General features: G+C 33.4%; 1 protein-coding gene across 1 annotated transcript in view; it reads left to right on the forward strand.

The window, feature by feature from the left end:
• Positions 1–24,378, forward strand: part of PCDH15 (protocadherin related 15) — a 1,748,268-nt gene that overhangs the window by 1,661,490 nt on the left and 62,400 nt on the right. Inside the window, exon 28 of the mRNA XM_077125289.1 lies at positions 16,787–16,914. Coding sequence (XP_076981404.1) covers positions 16,787–16,914 — 128 coding nt within the window. The remainder of the gene's footprint in view (positions 1–16,786; positions 16,915–24,378) is intronic.

Here is a 24,378-nt window from a genome sequence, read left to right on the forward strand (position 1 = left end):
TCTCTAGCTTCTTTGTATCTCTAAATCCCCTGTATTCTGTAGTATAAATCTCTGATTACACCTTTATGCTGGTCATAAAACTGAAATCATACAGTATCTGTCCTTTTGTGTCTGGCTAATTTCACTGAGCATTATGTCCTCAAGCCTCATCCATCTTGTGATGTGCTTTAGGCCATCATTTTGTCTTACTGCTGCATGATAGTCCATTGTATGTTTATACCACATTTTGTTGATCCATTCATCTGTCAATGGGTGTTTTATTTATTTCCACCTTTTGGCGATTGTGAATAATGCTGCTATGAACATTGGTGTGCAGATGTCTATTTGTGTCATTGCTTTCAGCTCTTCTGGGTATATACCAAGTAGTGCTATTGCTGAGTCATAGGGCAGCTCAATATTTAGTTTCCTAAGGAACTGCCATACAATCTTCCGTGTTGGCTGCACCATTGTACATTCGCACTAGCAGTGCATAAGTATCTCAGTTTCTCCACATCCTCTACAACATTTATAGTTCCCTGATTGTTTAATAGCAGCCATTCTTATAGGTGTGAGGTGGTGTCTCATTATAGTCTTGATTTGCAGTTCTATTATAGCCAGTGAAAATGAGCATCCCTTCCTGTGCTTTTGAGCCATCTGTATTTGTTCTTCAGAAAAATGCCTATTCACATCTTTAGCCCATTTTATAATTGGATTGTTTCTTGTTTTGTTGTTGAGTTGTATGATTTCTTTGTATATACAGGAAATCAAACCTTTGTCTGATATGTGATTTCCAAATATTTTCTCCCATTGAGTTGGCTGCCTATTCACATTTTTAACAGTCTTTTGAGATGCAGAAGCATTTCATTTTGAGGAGTTCCCATTTATCTATTTTTTTTTGTTGTTGCTTGTGCTTTAGGTATAAAGTTTAGAAAGCTGCCTCCTATTCTTAGGTCTTGAAGATGTTTCCCTACATTTTCTTCTAGAAGTTTTATGGTGCGAGTTCTTATATTTAGCTGCTTGATTCACTTTGAGTTAACTTTTGTGTAGAGCATAAGATAGGGGTCTTCTTTCATTCTCTTGGCTATTGATATATAGTTCTTCCATGCCCAATTATTGAAAAGACCATTTTGTCCCACTTCAGAGGATTTGGAGGCCTTGTCACCAATCAGTTGACCATAGATTTGGTGGTCTATTTCTGCATTCTCAATTCAATTCCATTGGTCAATGCTTTTGTCTTTGTGCCAGTACCATGCTGTTTTGACCACATGGCTTTATAATATGTTTTAAAGTCAGAAAGTGTTAATCCTCCCACTTCATTCTTCTTTTTTAAGATTCTTTTAGCTATTTGGGGTCTCTGTCCCTTCCAGATGAATTTGGAAGTTAGCTTCCCCAAATCTTCAAAGTAAGTTGTTGGAATTTTGATTGGTACTGTGTTGAATCTTCAGATCAATTTGGGGAGAATTGACCTCTTAACTATATTTAGCCTTCCTATCCATAAGCAGGAAATGTCTTTCCACCTATTTAAGTCTCCTTTGATTTCTTTTATCAATGTTATATAATTTTCCATTTACAAGTCCTTCACATCCCTGGTTAAGTTCCTTCCTGAGTGTTTGATTCTTTTAGTTGCTATTTTGAATGGAATTTTTCATTAACTGATTCCTCAACTAGCTCATTGCTTGTATATAGAAATATTATTGATTTTGAACATAAATTTTTTATCCTTCCACCTTGCTGAATTTGTTTATTAGCTCAAATAATTTTGCTGTAGATTTCTCAGGATCTTCCAAGTATAGTATCATATCATCTGCAAATAATGAGTGTTTTACTTCTTCCTTTCCAATTTGGATGCATTTAATTTCTTTGTCCTGCCTGATTGCTCTAGCTAGAACTTCTAGCACAATGTTGAATAATAATGGCAACAAGTGGGCATCATTTTCTTGTACCTGATCTTAGGGAGAGAGGTTTAGTCTCTCTCTCCATTGAGTACGATGCTGGCTATCAGTTTTTCATATATTCCCTTTATCATATTGAGGTAGTTACCTTTGATTCCTGTCTTTTGGAGTGTTTTTATCAGAAAAGGATGCTGAATTTTGTCGAATGCTTTTTCAGCATCAGTCAGGATGATCATGTGATGTTTGCTTTTAATTTGCTAATGTGCTGTACTACATTACTTGATTTTCTTGTGTTGAACCATCCTTGCATTCCTGGTATAAACCCCACTTGGTCATGGTGTATAATTATTTTAAGATGTTGTTGGATTCGATTTGTTAATATTTTATTGAGAATTTTTGCATCTATGTTCATTAGGGAGATTGGCCTGTAGTTTTCCTTTCTTATAGCATCTTTACCGGTTTTGGTATTAAAATGATATTTGCTTCATAAAATGAGTTAGGTAGAGTTCCTTTTTCCTCATTTTTTTGGAAAGTTTAAGCAGGATTGGGTGTTAGTTCTTTCTGGAATGTTTGATAAAATTCCCCTATGAAGCCATCTGGCCTTGGGCTCTTCTGTGTAGGAAGATTTTTGATGACTGATTGAATCTCTTTACTTGTGATCGGTTTGTTGAGATCTTCTCTTTCTTCCTGAGTCAGTGTAGCTTGTTGGTGTGTCTCCAGGAATTTGTCCATTTCATGTAATTTATCTAGTTTGTTGGTGTATAGTTGTTCATAGTATCTTATGATTTCTTTTACTTCTTCAGGGTCTGTGATAACGCACCCCTTTTCATTTCTCATTTTGTTTATTTGCATCCTCTCTCTTTTTTTCTTTGTCAGTCTTATTGGTGGCCCATCAATTTTATTGATTTTCTCAAAGAACCAAGTTTGGGTTTTATTGATTCTTTCTATTGTTATCCCATTCATTTATCTCTGCTTTAATCTTTGTTATTCCTCTTCTCCTGTTTGCTTTGGGGTTAGTCTGCTGTACTTTCTTAAGTTCCACAAGGTGTGCTGTTAAGTCCTCGACTTTTGTTCTTTCTTGTTTTTTAATACAAGCATTTAAGGAATAAATATCCCTCTCAGGACAGCCTTTGCCACATCCCATAAATTCTGATAAGTTGCATTCTTATTTCCCTTCATCTCCAGATAGCTGCTGATTTCTCTGGCGATTTTTTCTTTGAATAGTTGTTTAAGAGTGTGTTAGTCTCCATATATTTGTGAATGTTCTCATTCTTTGGTGGTTATTGAAATCCACCTTCATCACATTGTGATCAGAGAAAGTGCTTGAATAATTTCAATATTTTTGAATTAATAAGTACCTGTTTTGTGCCCCAGCATATGATCTAACCTGGACAACATTCCATGAGCACTAGAGAGAATGTATAACCTTGTGCTTTGTGGTGCAGTGACCTACATATGTCTGTTAGGTCTAATTCACTTTTCAAGTCATTTAACTTCTCTATTTCCTTGTTGATCTTCTGTCTGATTGTTCTATCTATAGAGGAGAGTGGTGTATTGAAGTTTCATATCATAATTGTTGAAACATCTTTCATTCCCTTCAGTTTTGCCAATGTCTGTCTCATGTACTTTGGAGCTCCTTGAGTGGGAGGATAAACATTTATGACTGTTATATCTTTTTTGGTGAATTGACCCTTTAATTAGTGTATAGTGTCCTTCTTTGTATCTTACGATGTCTTTACATTTTAAGTCTATTTGTCTGATATTAGTATAGCTACTCCTGCTTTCTTTTGGTTACAAATTGCATGAAAGATCTTTTTCCATCCTTTCACTTTCCGTCTGTTTGTATCCTTGTGTCTAAAATGAGTCTCTTGAAAGTAGTGTATGGCTGGATTATGTTTCCTAATCCTTCTACCAATCTGTATCTTTTAATTGATAAGTTTAGTCAGTTAACATTCAGTGTTATTACTGAAAAGGCATTTCTTGATTCCACCATCTTATCTTTTTTATTTTATTTGCCAGATCTATATATTCTTTTCCCTCTTACTCTTTGTATTCTTTAAATTACCCTTAGTGGTAGTCTTTGTCTGTGAAAGCTTTAATCTCTTCCTCAGTTTTAAAGGACAATTTGGCTGGGTACAGTAAATTGGGTACAGTATTCTTGGCTGGAAGTTTTTCTCTTTTAGGATCTTAAATATATCATATCACTGCCTTCTCACATCCAGGGTGCTAGTTAAGTAGTCTGAACTCAAACTTATTTGATTTCCTTTGTATGTAGTAGATTGTTTTCTCTCTTGTCACTTACAGGATTTTCTGCTTCTCTTTAACATCTGACAGACTAATTAGTATGTGCCTTGGGGAAGGCCTATTTGGATTTATTCTGTTTGGAGTTCTTTGGGCTTCTTTGACTTATATATTTATGCCCTGTGTGGGGATTGGGAAGTTTTCCCCCATTGTATCCTCAACTGCTCTTCCTAGCCCTTTCTTCTCCTTCTGGGACACCAGTGATTCTTACATTTGTTCACTTTGTCTTGTCTATCATTTCCCTGAGTTCCCATTGAAATTTTTCCATCTTTTTTGCCATTTGCTGTTTTGAGTCAGTTATCCTGTCCTCTATATCATTTAGTCTTTTTTCTGTCTCTTCAAATCTGGTGTTGTGTGTTTCTAATATGTTTTTATTTGGTCAATAGAGTCTTTAATCTCTGTGATTTCCACTATTTTTCTATTTATTTTTTCAAATTCTTCTTTGTACTCTTCTACTGTCTTCTTGATCTCCTTTATGTGATTTGTTATCCCGCTTATTTTTATTAAGTAGAGTTCTATGAACATCTTTGATTAGTTGTTCCAATGTCTGTGTCTCCTCAGGTGTTTTAATTTGGTCATTAGGCAGGGCTATATCTGTCTGCATTGTGATGTGCTTAGTGGTATTCTGCTATCTTCCTTGCATGTAGATATCTTGACTGATTTACTTCGGGATTTGATTTCTTTCAGTAGTCTAAGGTCTTGTGATTGCAGGATGGTTTTATAGCAGGGAGCAGGGCACAGGATAAGCACTCAGTATGGTGATTTGTTTCAGGGCAGGTTTGGGTGCAGGTTGGGTATTTATGCTGGTAATGGTGAATGTGGGTGCTCAATTGCCAGGGAGGAAGTAGCTGAGTGGGTGCACTGGTCTTGTTTGTGGTAATTTGTTACTGAACAAATAAAGAACTAATACAAGGCTGATAAATTGTTTGCATTAAAGATCAGAGATGTCTAAGCTGCTATTAAATCCTTAGGATATTATCTGAAGTGCTGTTTTCTCTCCTCCTTAAGCAATGCCATAGACATTTATAAATCCTTAATATAATTATTCATAATTCTTAGGCTAATACCCAAATATAAAAGAGGTGGCAGTCATAATCTGCCCTTTAAAATGCATTTACCCTTTTATTCTTTTATTGTTCTTCACTGTTTGTTTGCCTGTATTCTAGAAACTTGGCGGGGGTGGGGATGGACGGCGAATGATCTCTGCCCTATAATGTATAGTTACTTTGATTTTACTACAAATCTAATTTTTTTATGGGGAGGGCATAGGTATGATTTTTAGCCATGCCTGTATATAAAGCCTGATTCTTCCATATGATAGTTGACTGAAAAACAGGAATGGCGATAACTATTTTATGAATTTGTTACAAGGTCTTAAAGAAGCATTATAATTGAAACAACTAGTTTAGGGACTAATCTATTTACAAAGATGTAATGCACCTTCCACTCCTTCTGTTAAAATATTGCTAAATAGTATCATATTTGGCTTGTTCATGTCTTCCGGATGTATTCTTCTCTATTCTTTTAGGCATAGCTCCTGTATAGTCTCAAGAAAGAGGAACATAGCATTATTTTTGTTTTTGTTTCATCACTTTATGGGGTTGTGTCTGAGAGTCGTGTATGACAGCTGCTTGTGTGACAAGTGTCACTATGATCAATGGAGCTTTTCAAATGCCTTGAAAATTGAATTTCCAAGGCAACCTTTATTTGTTCAGTTATTCATTTTCCCAAATTTATCAATCACGGTTTTTATTTAAATAAAACAGGTTTTGAACTTTAAAATACTTCATTTTAACATCAAACAGTACAGGAGTTAATTAAGTGGTCATTTAAACATTTTTTTTCTCCTCAGCTGGTTCTGCATATTAGTATAAAGTGATTCCTATTAGTCTTTTAATAGAAGCAAATATTTTATATCAAATATTGCATAGTGATTTGTGTTTGTGTTTTCTTTGAACACTACTAACAGATTAAAATGAGTTGTCTGTAAAATTGGGGTCTTGTCATGTAAAGAAAAAAATGTGGACATTTAATAAGGCATTTTAAATCTGTATTCCAATAGTTATTAATTACCATTTCAAATTTCTCTGTTTGCAGCAAAAATGTATATATTTCCTACTACATTATTCGATATGCTGTATATAATATCCCATGTGAAAACAATATTCCTTTATAATTCAGAGCTAAGAAAGAATTTTAAAAATTCCAAGTATTGCTATTCTTCCTTCTCTTAATAATACTAATGATGATGATGACAATACTAATAATAATTTTCTCCCTCCTACTTTGGTAGTCAGGAAACTCTGAGATATACATTACGTAGTAAAGCCAATACGTATTTAGTGCTTTACATGTGTTTGCTCATTTATTCTAGTTAATCATGTATGAGTACTACCATTTTATGCATGAAAAACTTTAGCTCAGAAAGGAAAGGTAACATGGTAAAAGGTGATACAGCGAATCTATGGAATTAGTGGTTTTTAACCTGGCTCTGGCTCCAAAATTGTGTTTGTTTTTATTGTACAATTTACAGCAAGCATTTTGTTGATCCTAATGAATCCTGTAATACACTACTTTGTGGAAAGAGAGTTTCATAAATACAAATGAATTAAAACTGTCTATTCATTCTGAATGGAAACAGATGGCACTGAAAGACTCAGTCATCCCCTTCTAAAAGTTCTAAATGCGTATTCTGGAAATAACAGAAATAACACAATATTCCGGAAATATCAGTGAAAAGAAACAATATTTCATCCTTGTTTTGATGATCACTGTTCCTTTATTTCCCCCAGGAAAATAGCTAATAAGAACACAAAGGTAAATTTTAATTAATATTTCGAATTTTACTCTCTTATCTCCTCATCACTCTAGTGAGAAAATGGTCAGTGTTGTCACTTTCTTCATTAAGTCTTAGTTAAGATCAAGTATCATATATTATAATAATCTGAATGTCAGTTATTGGAGCCAGTAGAACACATAGTTATTTCCTTAATTCACTTACTAACCTTTCAGCAAACACATACACAGAATGTATGTTTAAGATACAAGCAATTAAAATCATGGAAAGACTGATTAAATCAGTGTCAAAGCTAAATTAGAAAACTATTAAATTGAACCTCAAATGATTAAATCTCTCTTCCTGCCTAGCTTTTGAAAATAAGCAGTGTATATAAATATAACTAAGAATGATCCCTGCAGAGCAAAGCTGAAAAATAAACAGCAATGACTTTTCCCATTCGAATATATTTAACAATTTATTTTTCCAAAGTTCTTGTAAGTATATTCCTGCTAATTTCTTCTAATGAAGTCACGGTAACCAATTTCTCACATATTCTTTCTTTTCATTTAAGTTCTAGGTTTTTCTCATCAGTATCTAACTGTAACCCCCTTAGTAAGATCAACTTAAATGCTTATCTGAGATGACCCTTTAGTTGTTTTTTTTTTTTTTTTTTTTTTTTTTTAATACATGGGCAGGCACTGGGAATCGAACCTGGGTCCTCTGGCATTCCAGGAAAGCGTTCTTGCCTGCTGAGCCACTGTGGCCTGCCCCCCTTTAGTTCTTAAGCATCACTTTGTCTATGGAACCAGTCATTTATCCAGCATATAAATTAGGGTGAAGAACACAAAAGATATTGATAATGACATCAATACAAGATCCATCAAAATAGTTCCACATAGCCCTAAGAATTACGAAATGGTTTCAGAATCAATATTTTCCTAATATTAAGCACATATATTATCTTGTAAAGAGTTTCTCTTAATTTTAATAACAACAGCATGCACTTGTTTGGCAATATGATTTTTAAGTGCTTGGAAATCTATTATCTCATTTAATTTTTGGATAAAATATAGTGATTCATTTATTTAAATGGCTACCATGGGTAATGATTTCACCTACTGTTTAGAAGTCATAGTGCCACTAAAGAATTAATCTGCCACTAAAACGTATTCAAAAATAGTCAAAGTAAAATCAACATAAAAAGAACTTTGCATTTGTTTTAAATGATGGACTACAAACTCTTGGCACAAGCAAAATAGTAAATGTAAATCCTATAATTCAAGCACTTTGAAAGTTATCTGCTATAGGATCATCTGGAGAGTATATAAGTTATATAAATCATTTACCAGTATTATGATACAGGTTCAAAAAATTAATATGTTAGACCATGAAGAACATAAAACAATAAGGAAAATTCAATCCTTGCCTTCAAGGTTTAAAATCTAGTCTAATGCATGTTTTCAAATCAGACTCCTGCTCCCTAAGTATGACAATACAGTTGTCCTGACATACTCTATGGCAGTCTTAACAGGAGATGTGACTGGACATGAAGACATTCCAGATGGTTGGAATGTCAGGAGCAGAGGCCAATAAGCAGTGACAGAAAGAAGAGATGAATGGGGGGCAGGCGTGCCTAACCTGTAAGACCTCAGTCAAAATGAGGGTGAACAGTGTGATTGAATAATTATAGTACATTTTGATAAATCCCACATAAAAAGACAAGTACATATAGACTGATTTAGAAGAGGGTGTCAGCGTATATCTACACAAACTTCCTTTTTTCTTTTAATTCGTCTTCATCATTCTCTAATTTAATTCAGAACTTATCAACCACTTTACTATTGATGTTACTTTCTGCAAGGCTTATTGAGTCATTTCATCTGCAGTTACCTGCAAGATAGTTAAGCAGTTTCTGCTGCCAAGAAAGTTCTTTGTATATCTTGGACTCTGTTTTTTTTGCGTTCCCTCCTATCCTTCTGATAGTTTACTTCTTGCTTTAGTTAACCAGAATCTGATGTTTATAACCAAAGACACTTAACTGATAAAGTGAATATCAACAGTTTTACAAGAAGAACTAGGAAAATAATTATTAAAATAATTATCTGAGAAAAAAAGACACTGGAAAAATTGCCAACAAACTAACACATTATAATACAGATAGTTGTATAAGACACAATTTCCATCTTTAAGGACCTTGTAATCCAATAGGGATTAAAACCTGCCTATAACTAAATGCAATGTAAGATATAGTGTACAAAGTTTATTCAGAGAGAAACGTTTTTAATGTGCTGTGGGGTTTCAAAGGAGGGATACCTAACATATGCCTAAAAAGATCAGGAAGAAGGATTCAGATAAAGAAGGTGTATTAAACCATTTTATACTATGGAAAAAAAAGTTTTATTTTGAAACCTAAATCATAAATAAGAGAAACATCTATTTCACATACAATTTCAAAGCATTAATATGTTAGGCCATTGAATGACATCTAACAAAAGGGACAATTCAGTCCTTGCCTTCACGGTTTGAACTCTAATGCATTTTAGCTGACTATTATAATTAACCCTACCTAATTAGATTTATAAGAAATATAATACATTTTCAAATCACCACTATAGTTGTTTCCCTCTTGTGAAAAACACTATGGCCTGATTGTTTGTTTGTTTGTTTTTAATTTATATATATATATATATATATATATATATTTTAAATCCAAACAGTTTTTTGACGTTTGTGTATATGTGCTTATTTAGATACTCTGGAATCTTAAATATTCATTACTTTCCATGGAATTAAATATCACTAAATTAAAATTCACAAAAGTTCAGTGACATTGGGTGATGAACAACTTTGCTTGTAGGTGACTTTGAAGAAGCTAGGCAAGAATTAACTGGTACTGGATTAATGTACAATTATAGATGCTTCTGAACTCTTGTAATTTTACTTGTTACAGACCATTGAATTAATGAACCATATTGGGTTTGGTAACAGAATTGCTGAGTGGCTCCGATTTTTCAAATGACACTGAAATGATAAACAGTTCCAGCATTACATAATGCCTGATAGTGGTGGATCAATAACAGTTTTCACAGCTAAGTGATCATGAATTTCATTAACCTACAGAGTAAGTTTTATTTTTTTTAAGTTTACAGTAGGATGCAATTCCATTGTACAAAGCAAATTCCAGCATATTTGAAATCAATTCAAGGGATGAAATTAGAGCAAAACAAATGAACATTGAACATTTAGTTTAATTCTCCCTTGGCTCTTGAGAGAGATGGCAAAAATTAGTGAAGTAAAAAATTGAAAGACTAATAAATTCATAGAAGGGTAACAGTTCAATGTACCCGTTCTTCTGCACTAAAATAATATTTTAAGGAATGAACTGAGTTGTTGTAATAAAATATACAACTGACATTTTACTCATAGGTTGAAACTGCTCTATTTCGTACCTTAAACTTACAATCATATTGAACCTTTAGAGCTTTATTCAATTTAATGGCATAAATTATTATTTTTAGGTTCAGTACAGTGTACCAATGAGATTCCCATTTTAAGAATTAACTAAACATTCCTTACCTTCGTTTCATGTTCATAAAAGAAAACAAAACAAGTGGTAAGTATTTGGAAAACTCTACATGTAATTTGTATTATTCACCACACTGAATTAGAAGATAAGTGTGTGCGAAGATATGTATATTTATGAGAGAAAAGTCCGTGTTACTGTCAGGGCCCTGCATTCTGTCCTTGACAGTTTCCATAGGATTAAAAAGATTCCGTTTGATTTGTTTGATTCAAAAAGAAGAAGAAAAAGAAAGCGTGGTGCAGTGTGAAGTCAGTGTATTCTTAAGTAGGGTTTTTACAAGTCCTAAAATACCTCTGTGCTTCTTTTTTTTTTCTTTAAAATGAAAATTAGTCCTGTAGGAGTTTAGTTTAAAGCCATAGTTCGTTGGACAGACTAGGCAAAAAAAATGTCTATTTTCACCCACATAGAATTCGTTAAGAAAAGGAAAAAGAAAGAAAAATTGGACCAAACTTAAGGTAGAGTGTGTATCTCACATAAAAATCTGGATTTCTCACATTTTGATTTTTAACTGGAAAATCTGACAATGCTGGCCAGATTGTCATCTGCAGGAGCTGAGCAGCTTGGCTTGCCTTTCCTTAATCGGCTCTCCCCACTGGCTGCACTTCTTAATTTTTTTGAGGTTTTGACCCTGGTACTAGATTATCCTAAAAGTGATTTTTGAGCGCCAACTCTCTTTGGTCTCTTATTTCCCTACTAAATTAAATCAGAAAGGGTATCGATGGGCAAAAAATTGGGACTAAAATTGAGAGGGCGTGGCTATTCCCCTCCCCTCCCTTCTATCTCTTCTGGTTCCCTTAGGCATCCCTGCCTCGTCCTTTGGTATCATATCCTTAAATTGCTCTTTATTTTTCTTACCATCTGAAACTAGAAACTAGAGGATATCTCTTAGAGTGTAAATAGGTAAGTTCAAAGCAAATAACAGAAAGTTCTGTTTAATATGATAGGCTGTAAACTTGTAAGGATGAGTCTCAAGAATCTTAAGAGGATGAGTAGGAGGAAATTATCAATATCAAAAACAAAATATTATCATTAATTAATGAGTTAATGTACATATTTATTCATGTACTCATTTAATAAAACATGGTATAGAACAGGCTATCAAGTACTTTAAATTCTAGTTGGAGAGTCAGATAATAAACATTCTACTACAATAATTTCAGAGAGTGATAAAGATGGTGGAGGAAATAAAAACACCCTAGTGAGCTAGAAATAAGTGACTGGCATGGGGTGGAGCTAGTGAACACCTCTCTGATTGCAGACAAGAGGTAAGTAAATGAACTCCTTAAGTGAAATCAAAGAAAATCAAGGTGTTTTATTAATGTAATCCTTAAAATGTTGTTTCCAGATACATCTGTCACTAGTTTTTTCACCCATGTTAAAGGATGCTAATTTACATTTTGGGGGAGGCAGAGCAGCAGTTAAGCAGCAGTAAGCAGGATATGTTAAGTGCTTAGGTTCAGATTTTAGCTCCACCAAGTACTAGAGGAATGAATTTGGGCCAGTTGCTTAACATCTTTGTTTCATTTTACTCCTCTGTAAAAATAAGCGTGATAATATTTGTAATAATCATTTCATCATCATCCGGTTGAATCATTCTGTGCCACTGGAAGCAGTATCTGCCACATGCTGCGTAACAAATGTTAGCTATTTACACTGAATATTAACTAGGCATGTAAAGAACATATTAAAAATTGACTTGAGTTTAAATTCTTCAACTTTTAAAGAGAAGTAAGAAACTATTAAAGAAAGCATTCTTGTTGATGGCTTTGCACTGAGACAAAGTCATAGTTAAAATGAAATATACTTTAAAATTGTTCATACAGATATCAGAAGGGATTATCCTACTATTAGCCAATGCTCTGGTACTGCTTGTTTTTTCTATTTTCAATAAAATTGTGATGTACAAAAACCCCACCTTATCAAATGCAGTAAAGCAGCTGTAGTGAATATCATAAAATTATTTGGACATAAAAATAGACCAGGAAGAGACTTACATGGAGCTTGATAGTATTATGTAGTTAATATATATAAAATGTTAAAATATTTTAAATAATATTATTTAATATTTAATAATATTAAATAATATTAAAATATTAATAATAAAATATTACTTATAATATTTTTCATTTCTTTTTCAAGCATATGAGTTAGAAATTTTGTAGTTGAACAGCATAGCTTTAAGATCCAATCCAGGGCCACGGTGGCTCAGCAGGCAAGAATGCTTGCCTGCCATGCCAGAGGACCCGGGTTCGATACCTGGTGCCTGCCCATGTTAAAAAAAAAAGATCCAATCCAGTTTAATTATACTGCAGAATTTTTAGGCACATATTTCAAAAAATCAATGGAGAAACTAAAATAAAATCAGACTGGAAAAGAAGAGACAGGAGTAACAATCAGTAAGATGTTTCAATAAATAGATAAGTGTAAATAAATGTACATATAATTGTATAAAGTTGAAGAAGCCAAACCTGGAAGATGAAAACTAAAAAAACAAAATTAAAACTAAGTATTTAAATACTGTGGTTATACTTCTATCATTGTGCCTGACCTTCGAATATAATAATGGCATGGAAATAATATCATTTATTTCAAGAACTCTTTATATTGATATGGTTAAATTCTGAAGTAATAGTACTTGACAGCTATGAACTTAAAAGCACAATTGATGTGGAAACATATCTTACATTGTGATAAGTATGCTTGTGATGGGAGTATATTATAAAAAGAGAAAATGATGGAAAAATTTGGTTCAATTGTCAATGTTTAATAATTTTATATAAATTTTGTACTCATCAAATATCAACAGTGAAAATAGTTTTTGTCTGGCTATTTCTACCAATGTTGATTTTAAAGATTTTTAAATAACTGTGCTAAATTGGTATCATAAAGAATTATTTTACTGCAATCTTTCTGAAGTTTTTAAATGTATACATACAATAGTTTTATATAGCATGTAAATATTGCTTTAAATTACAACATTCACTCTCAAATTATTTTTCCCAATACCTAAGGAAACAGTGGCTTTTTAAAAGATTTGTAAAAGCACAAAGTATTCCGTGTTAGTTAGATTCAGTTGTCAACTTGGCCAGGTGAGCATACCTAGTTTTGTTGCTGTGGACATAAGCCAAAGGTACGTGAGCCTCATCTGTTGCCAATTACATCTGCAGTCAGCTAGGAGGCGTGTCTGCTGCAATGAGTGATGTTTGACTTTTAAGTGGCTGGTGCTGAAATGAGAGAGCGCAATGTAGCACAGCTGAAGCAGCTTGGCATTCCTCATCTCAGCACTCGCAGCTCAGCCCAGGCCTTTGGAGATGCAGAAAGAAGTCACCCCGGGGAAAGTTGTTGGAACCCAGGGGCCTGGAGAGAAGACCCGCAGAGACCATCCTGTGCCTTCTACATAAGAAAGAACCTCAGTGGAAAGTTAGCTGCCTTTCCTCTGAAGAACCAACAAAATAAATCCCCTTTTGTTAAAAGCCAATCCATCTCTGGTGTGTTGCATTCCGGCAGCTAGCAAACTAGAACATATTCCTAATAGCATAATATACTTATAACTGGATTTAACCTTCTGCCATCATTTACAAATGGAAAGTATACAAGCTTCAAAAAGAAAATCAATTCCTTAAGAGTGACTTCAAAAACCAACCTTTACTTTTACAAGTATTGCAAATAAGGACTATACTAAAGTGGCCATTAATTAAGGACATAACTGTAATCATATAACCAGAACTAAAATCAATAGCAGATAAAAGATATATAATAAATTCATCATCCTGAGAATTGATCACACAGCATTCCATATTTGTCTCAATTCATTATCTTTAATTATTTTTCCTGAGTATACTTAACCACCCCTCCCCATTTTCTTGAAGTTTTGTAGCCACATTTTGGGTTATCCATAGGCCCTCCTGTCCCAAAGCTTCCATAACTGATCTGTCTCACTGACCTAGAAGAGGTTTAACAATAGGATCAATTTGGGATTGAAATATTAAACTCATTTTTTCAAATAAATATACCTGTTATATTTTTAAATCTCCATTACTTATTTAGTCATATAAATTTAGTCATACAAGGAGTTAATTCATTAACTAATTAATTTATTTACTCAACACAGATATACTTTTTTCCCACAGTGACCTAGACACTGTGCTACTAGGCTGGCATTAATTACTTTTAATTAAGGAAAAGGGCATTCTACACAATATAAACACCAAAATAATGGTATCTCTGGGAAATAATTTGTGGATAAACTACCATATATTTTATCACAACTGAAATGTGCGAAAAGAAGTCACTCAGGTAATCCTTTAGAATATTTCTGTAATTTGAATCTACATTTTGAAAAATGAATTTCCGCCTATCACCCATTTTCTCCAGATTGGAAGTTATTTAGAGAGCTTTTAGGTTTACAAAGAAATCATGCATAAAATACAAACTTCCCATATACCATCTGTTTCAGTTTGCTAAAGCTGCCAGAATGTAATACATTAGAAAATGAGTTGGCTTTTACAATGGGGATTTATTTGCTTACAAATTTACAGTTCTGAGGCCATTAAAATGTCCAAATTAAAGCATCAAGAGAAAGATACCTTCTCTGAAGAAAGGCTACTGGCATCCAGTGTTCCTCTTTCAAATAACAAGGCACATGGCTGTCATCTACCAGCTCTTTTGTTCCCAGATTCATTGCTTTCCGCTTCTGGTTCCAGCAGTCTCCTTTCTGAGCTTCTGTGGGTCCTCTCTTTAGCTTCTCAGAAGCTTTTCTCTCTAAACTCTCTGCTTTTTCTGTCCTTTACCCTTGTTTTAGTTTGTTAAGCTGCCAGAATACAATATATCAGAAACAGAACAGCTTTTTAAAGGGGAAAACATTTATTATGTTGCAAGTTGACAATTCTGAGGCTATAAAATGTTCAAACTAAACATCCAGAAAATGATACCTTCATTCCAAAGAAAGGGGCTGATGACTTTCAGTGTTTCTCTCAGCTGGGAAGGCACATGGTAGCATCTGCTAGCTTTCTCTAATGGCTGCTTCAAAAGGCTTCCCCAGGCACATTTTCTTTCTGCATTTCCAAAGGGCTCTGACTGTGGAGGCTCTAAAACTTTCTCCAAAACGGTTCCCTCTTAAAGGACTCCTGTAAGCATACCCACCTTGAATGAGTAGAGACATATCTCCACGGAACCCACCTATTCAAAAAGTCCAACTCACAATTGGGTGGGTCACATCTTCATGGAAACAACTTAATCAAAAGATCCCACCCAGCAATACTGAATCAGAGTTTAAGAACATGGCTTTTCTGGGATACACAACAGTTTCAAACCAGCACAATCCTCTCATAAAGGACTCCAGTAAAAGAAATTGAGACCCACCTTGAATGGGGTGGGTCATATCTAAGTTGAAATAACCTAAGCAAAAGGTCCCACCTGCAAAAGATCTGTACCCAGAAGAATGGATTAAAAAAAGCATGGCCTTTTCTAGAGTACATACAGCTTCAAACCAACACATCACCCTATTATTAGCACCAAAAGATCATTTTGAACTAGTGACAAATGATGCATTTCTCACTGAAAGTGTGATTATTTGGGGAGTTTCTTATGTTAATTTAATTTAAACGACAAAATGTAGCATTTATGAGTCACACAACAATCGTCTCTCCAGCATCTTTTTCAGTGAATGCTGGATACCCTCTAATGCATGATGAAACTTGTATCCCCACAGTGGAAATAAGTACTTCATCCAACCACTCCTTATTGTCAATCTGAATATAAAAAATATATAAATATATAAAAAATAATTTCTGCAAACTTAAGAATGAAAAACTATCTTTTTGTAAATTCAAGTAACATTTTCTAGTCTTTCATAAGGGGTTTATTTGTGTTACTTTGGTGTAATTGGCAAAGTGTGTGAAGTGTTTGTGAACATTGAACAGCAGAGTTGTTTCATTAAAAGTAACAGAAAGCAATACTTTAGTGCATAATAAATTAGGCAAAATAAATTATTGATACATTGTAATTAAAAGAAACAGCAGCAACTTAGCATTAATTTACTGGAAGAATCATTATCAGTTCCCTCTGTGGATTTGGGGGTATTAAGCATACCATTCAGGAATGATTTTCTGAGTTAAATTATATCCATGGTTTAAAGAAAAGACAAGAGGTATTTATTCCACCGCATTTTTTTCTAATGAATAATGACTTTGAGAAATATTTAAGACTTGACTTTTTCCTAATTTTGCAATAAAAATATGTCTTATTCTCCAGGCAATACTGCAAAAGTGTACATTGAGATTCAGGATGAAAATGATCATCCTCCAGTGTTTCAGAAAAACTTCTACATTGGAGGTGTATCTGAAGATGCAAGAATGTTTGCATCTGTGCTCAGAGTAAAGGTATGATATAATACATTAAGTACAGACTTAAAGTAAAAAAAAAGGGCTCACATTTATAATTTGCAGATAAATTATAACCATATACCTTGCATTAACTGCATATTATTCATATTGCTTAAACAAAATTGTGAAACTTTGAGATGTATGAGTTTAATTATACAGACTTAATATGGATTGTTTATTTGAATGACTAAAAAGCATGTTTTCATGTTTTATTTTTACTATAAAAAGAAAACAAAGTATTTTACTTTGAATAAGATATTAAGATGTATGTAATTATTTCTAGTAGATTTTTTTTGCCCCTAACAGATTTATTTCAGGATGACGCCAAAGAATCTCAAAATGGAGTTTCTAGTGGCAAATATACAATGACCACTTTCTAATGGAAGAAATAATGTAATGTGTTCTATAATGATTTTCTTTCTGCAATAATTTTTTCTTCAAATGATGGTTAAATGTAAAAAAAAATAACTATTAAGTTAAAAATACTTTATCAGAAAGCAATTTGCTAGTATACTTAAAATTTGTAAATATAATATCTAAGACTACAGTCATTTTCTTCCAATTTTTCTCTAATTTGTATCAAATATTTTAGGGTAGTTTAAATTGCTACCAGCAGCAGTACATATAGTTGCATTCAGTTTATTCCTAAAACTAATATATTTTAAAGTACTGCATTTTCCATAGGGAAAATTTTAGAGGCTAAAGTTTAGGTTGTCAATTACAGAGTTATTTTTCTGAAAGTATTTTAATAATTAATTTTTGAAAATAGCTATAAACATACAGACCTAAAACCTAAATATCTCTAAGGAAATCCTGCCATTGTTTGTCTCTAGTTAGGCACATGAGTGATTGCCTTTATTTCCCAATTATCAGGAACATCATAATCAGAGCGCTTACATGCAATTTTATCTTCCACCATCTGTAAGAAACAGAATTCAACTAATCATACAAAGTATGTATGTTGTGCTGCGAAGTAGTTCTTCCACAGTGCCCAGTACTGGCTCCTGAACTGCACTACCACTTGGAAGTAAAAGGGGTCCATGTATTTAGGGGTCCACAAATTTGTCAATCTCCTACTCAACCCATGTCATGATTTACAAGTAACACTCCTTTGTAGATGATTTGAACTTATTATTGTACTTTTGTCTCATTAAGTACTGACTGACTTAGTTCATTCATGTAATCAGCAAATATTTTTTGAGTACTTATACACTCTTAAGCACTGTTTTAGAAGGTGGACGTAGAGTGAAAGTAAATACCATCACCCAAACAAATTTACAGCACCAAAAGTTTCTGGAGTCTCTGCTCCAGTTATCCAGACAAACTAATAGAAGAAAAATATATCAGTAAAATCGAAGGCTGTCATGTAGTGGTAAATATTAAGAGGGGGAAAAAATGCTTGGTAAGGGGAGAAAGAGATTGTTATTATTTTAGATAAGAAGGTCAAAAAAGACTTCTTCGAGGTGGCAAAAGTTGAACAGAGACCTTAAAAAAAAAGAGAAAGAGCAAGGCTTGTGGATTCCTGGAGTAGGAACATTCCTGGAATTCCAATATAAAATCCCTAAAGATAGAGGGTGCTTAGAGGACAGAATGAAGAAGAAGTGGGAGATGAGGTTGTAATGTAGCTAGGGACTAGAATATGGAATTTATTCTAGGTGTTTTGTCAATAAAGCCTTTGAATGGTTTGACATAATCTTATATTAAAGGATTGCTCTAGCTGCTATGCTGGGGGGAGGGAGGATAAGGCAAGCTAGAAGAAAATATTTGCAACATATTTTTTTTAAGAAAACTAAAATAAAGGGTATCCCGAATATAAGTGAAATCTTAAAATGCAGTCATTTAGGTTAAAAAGTCAAGATTAAAAACAGTTATCTATATATGTCTTTAAAATTAGAAAAAAGGAAAAAAGAGAGAAAGGAAAGTAGAAAACTCATGTGGTAATTATAATTATTCCTTATCATATAGTTGAGGGAAATGAAGATCAATGTAGTTAAGTAACTTTCTGAGAATCATTTACCCAATAACCAGTGAAGACAAGATTTAAATTTAGGCCTACCTTAATTCAAACCTCTTCTTATAACATCTACTGCATGCTTTTTCCCGTGGGAAATTTGGAATAGAAAATTTTTAGAAGTAGAAGGTTGGCAGGAAATAACAGAACATATTAAATTCACATTAAAAATTGGAGGTAATTAAGTAACTAATTGCTTTAAAATTGAGATGGCCTCTGTGAGTTGTGATTCCCACTATTAAGGTAACAAATAAAATCTGATTTCAGAAGCAGCTCTCAGATTATTTAATTTTTCTGATTTATTGCATGCATTTTTAACTACAACTATTAGCCTAATTTAATGTCAATGTAGGGAGAGATTAAGATTAAACGTAAACAAGATTAATTAAATAATGCAGTTAATCTTCTCTACAAATTGCAGATAAGAAAGATTCTCAGTGTCATTAAAATTATAGTGTAGACTTGATTTCTACTGAAAGTCAAAAAGATTTTTGAAGAGATATTTCAACTTTTGAAATTATTAAAGTTGCCAGATTTGGAAAATTTATACAGTAAAAGAGAATATTTTGAAAAAAAAAAAACAAGAAGACAAAAGACCTTACTCTCAAATTGCTATTTTCATTACATTTTTATAATTAAGCATGAAATGGTGACATGAAATTTTAACTGAGTGATTGCTATCGACAGGAACAAAAGCCACAGCCAAGCTTAGAAATTTGGGGAGACAGTTAACAAAGTAGGGAGCAATACAATTTGGTTCTCAACAGAGATTTGGGTTTTTGAGGGTTTCTTGTCCCCAGCCCTATGCCTACTCACCCAGCTCTTGTGAAAACTAACTCCAACCTATCACTGAAGATTAAGTGAAAGTTTTCCTAGTGTAGCATATTTTAGCAGTTTACCATGGTGTTTTCTCTATACTAGACACTCTAAACAAACTCATTTATTCCCTTTAGAAATCCTATGGGGTAGCTACTACATATTACTATTCTCAGTTTACCAATGACAACACAGCCAAAGGCAGACTAAGTAACCTACTGAGCTGCACAGCTAGTGAGTACTGAAGCCAAGATTCATAGCCAGACATTCTGGCTACAAAAGATGCTCTACTGCCTCAGGTGGAATAGCACTGGGCCAGGAGTCAAATCATTTAGATTCAGCTCTGGATTTGCTATGAACTTTCTGTGAGGTGTTATACATCATCACTTGGAGCCACAGAGGTCTTCTCCTATGCAAATATTTTTTGAGAACTAGATGTCCCTTAATTGTTTCTGATGTGTTTGGGTTGTTTGTTTTCACATATTAGTTTACAGTTAAGAAAATAATGACATGGGGAAAAAATACCATGCACCATCAAACAGTTGTTATGTTTCAGAATTATATATTTTGGGGGGATGCTATATGGCAGGGGTCACATTTCATTCTTTTTCCATTTGAGTATCCCCTTATTGCAGCACCAATTGTTGGATTTTGTTTGTTTGTTTGGGAAGTGCATGTGTTGGGCATCGAACCCAGGTCTCCTGCATGGCAGGTGAGAATTCTACCACTGAACTATTCTTGCACCCCCCAGAACTACATTTTAAATGTCAGCATTCTAGATTACTTCTGAAATATAGGCGCTATTTATATCTTATTGCATTTGTGGCTGATGCCACTTGAAGTTATTGGATTATTTTATTTATGACAATTTTTACCTAGTCATTATTTACAGTAAAAATCTATGAAGTAAATTTCTCATAAAATACTGATTTTAATTCCACTTTACCGTTAAGGAGAAAACACAACTGTATTCAAACCCTTCTCATTCTTTAAATAGAATGGTGTCCCTCAGATCTTACAAACCCCTGGTTTCCTTCATGATTTCTGAATTCTTATGATTGTGCCTTGAACAACAGTAATGCACACAGTGCCTGAGTGTTCCTTGTGTTCTTATTATGACACACAACTCAATTACAACTTGGTTTAGCACTAAAACACATTGTTCTGTTATCATTTATGTACCTGTTTCCGTACTAGAATTCAACCTTAACCTAAACAAGTGTATCTTACTCATTTTTCTTCCCCACAACGTAACACAATGCTTAGCACATAAGTGGTCATTTGGAGTGAGGGCACAGCTTAACAACTTAATTCCTTTATAGATATATTTTTGCTCAATATTTCTCATCAGTGTTTGATTTTAGTTTTTACTTTTTATTTTTACATGCAACCATTTAACCTGTTTAATCAGGAATTTCTATATATTGCATAAAGCAATTGTAAATGTTCAAATTAGCAAAATTCGCTTTACATCAAACTCTCTTGGACCTTTTAATTTCCTGCATGGATAGTTGATTGACATAGCACTATTTTCTGAAAAGACTATTCTTTCTCTACTCGACTGAGATACTGCCTTTATTCTATGACTATGGACGTGAGAATTTGTTACTGGGCACTGTATTGTATTTCATTTATCTATCGATATATTTGTCTAGTTTTGATCAATAGTTCACTATCTTAAGAACTATAGTTTTATCACAGCTGATAGCCTAAGTGCCCCATTTAGTTTTTCTATTTTGTGATTGCTGTGGCATTTCCTGGCCTTGTGCATTCATTACAATATAAAGTTTAGAATCGGCTTATAAATCTCTGCAGGTAAAAACATTACCTGTTGAAATATTTATTAGATGTAATTGAATCTACAAATCAATTTGGGAAGAATGCCAGCTTTACAGTATTGTGCAGAGACGAACATATTTTGGGCCTGGATTCATATTGTCCACCTAACCTCTCCCTCTATAAAGAAAAATTGCAGGAGTGGATGTGCTGGTTGGGATAGAGAAGAGGTTTGGTAGCATTTTCTTATTTCTTATAATCCTTAGTACACTGTATCATAAGTTAAATTCTAGATGTGTCAGGCCATTTCAGTATTTCTGCAGTTGTTTATGACTTTAATTTTTAAGGATCCTGTGTTTACTTGTTACCTAAATTTTATGGGTTTGAAGGGATGCTGGAAAGAGAGTTAGTGGCTGGGATCCCATGAAAAGACTATAATACACTGTAGAGAAAAAGAGACAATTGCAGCTACAGAGTTATATATTTTTTTTAATGGAATACAAATTTTAAAAATGTTTTAAAAGCTCTAAATTCAACAAAAGGAAGGAGACTACCAACTTCCTTGTAATTTTAAGCTATTCTTGGGAGGATAATAGAATTCTGACAAAAGCTGAGGGATTGTTGATCTGCAAAGTTTACTGCATTTTTTAGCAATAAAAGTCTTTTTAGTTAATAAAAAGGAATTATCTATTTTTAAATGCTCAATGAACTAATGCAATATAGTTTGCAATGTTATATTATTGGTAGCAGTCATGGAGAGATACCTATAATAGTTTAGGGCTGCTTGGATTTAGAAGATGGGGCTATAGAGGGAGTAGAATTCAGTATGGACAAGCATATACATTTGTTCTGGTTCTTGGTTTCAGCATCGAGGATTATAAGCCAGAGAGATAAAATTTGGACCCAAAAATATTTAATCATGTTCACAGGTCAGAAATAGATTTAGAGATCCTTGCTTGACTGGTGAAGCCTTGCTATAATTTTATGATATGGGACATTGACAAGGAATCTAAGCGGGGCAGGAAAAATAAATGAAGAGACCACTTTGAAGTCTTAGCGGAGGCAAGTGTAAGGATTTAGATACTCAGCAGGGAACTGGCATCACAGGAAAAGAAGGACGGAGTGATCAGAACACATTCCCTACAGGAATAATTCAGTGTGGGACACCCATTGATACTAAGACAGCTTCTTTTGAGGAATGGACTTTAAAAAAAAAAAAAAATTCAATATTAGGAATCACAGTTAAAATTAGAGTGTGGACGGGATTGAACCCCGAAGTAAATACAAGAAGGCACCCCTGTGGGCAGGACATGAATAGTAGCTCCTGTTCCCAAACATGAGTTACTAAAGAAACTTTACATTAAAATCGATGTCACTTAAAGCATAATCAAATGTTGTTAATAAGCTAAATCCCAAGATCATGAAAAACAGGATTAATGAAGCCAGAATGTAAAGGACAAAAAGTAAAGTTTTAATGTTTAAATCTGTGGCTCTTTTTCATAAGCATAATGAGAAAGACACTCCTTAGTCACAAATGGATCATGAAAACTTTGGCAAGTTTCTTAATTTCTTTACAACATGTAGGCTGCAGAGTGATGATAATATTACTCACAAAGTTCTTATGAAAAATAAATAAATGAGTCATTCAGGCGGCTGACTCCTTGAATGCTTTCAATAAAGATTCATGGTCATTGTTAGCTATTACATCTGAGTAGTTCTTTTTAGCTCTAGTATAGTAGTAATCTCTAGCTCAAAATGTTCTAAATTTATCATCACAGTGCATATAAGTCATTGAAACACAGTTCTAATGGATGCTCAAGTATTTTATCATTGTCCTTGAAACAAAACAGTAAACCTATCCTTCCAGATTTAACCTTTAACATCATTACAGAAAGCCAATTTTTGTACTTATATTAATGATAAAATAAGTTATATGATACTGAAAGTTACGTTAAGAACAATATCTTCCATTATGTCATGCCAAGATTAAGTCTATCTTTGAAATACATCTTAGTGTAATATTTTCACTAAAATATGTATACTACTGAGGAATGATAACAGTTTTTCCAAACTATTTGTATGTTTTAAATTAGATAGTTATCTTATATAGCCATTGACCAGATTAATTTCAATTTGATTGAGCAGTATCATCTTAGTATTGTGTTACATAGTACTTTTGTATGCATTTTTCTCAATAGTTATCAATGGTGTGGTATTTCCCTTTCAGGTAGTCATAGCAAATTTAGGAAAAAAGATCTGTATATATGCAAGTGTTAGATTCTGAAAACAACCTGGCAGCATAGCTAAGAAAATTTTCAATCTTCAGGTAACACCTGTGTAGACTTATCTAGAGAAGAGTTTTTAAATACTATTTATTTTAAATAGTATTTTAAAACATGGATATGCTGGGGTTTTTGATCCTTATCTTGCCATACAATAAAATTGGGCAAGTTTATCTTATAGTAATCAGTATATATCTGAGGAGTGGAAAAGTTCTGGAAAATAAAATAGAAAAAAAATCAAGAAGGCAATAAAGTTTGTAAAATAGACTTTTTTTTTAAAACAAAGGTGCTACATCTATATGGAAAGGATAATTCCAGACTGGAAAAAGCCAGCAATTTAGAAATTATTATGGGGATCCCTTATATCATTCCCTTTTTGTATAGGTACGGCCAAAATGTCATTTCCCGGAGAAAAAGTATTAATAGAAACTTCTGATCTGTGTACAAAGTATATTTCAAAATTATAAAATGAATTACCTTAAAAATTGAAAAATGAAGCAGTCCTTCTCTGTCTTATGTGTTACAGCATGACACATAACCTTTTATGGTACCTACTGAGCATATTAATGATACATT

Source organism: Tamandua tetradactyla, chromosome 13, assembly GCF_023851605.1.
Source record: "Tamandua tetradactyla isolate mTamTet1 chromosome 13, mTamTet1.pri, whole genome shotgun sequence".
Lineage (NCBI taxonomy): Eukaryota > Metazoa > Chordata > Mammalia > Pilosa > Myrmecophagidae > Tamandua > Tamandua tetradactyla.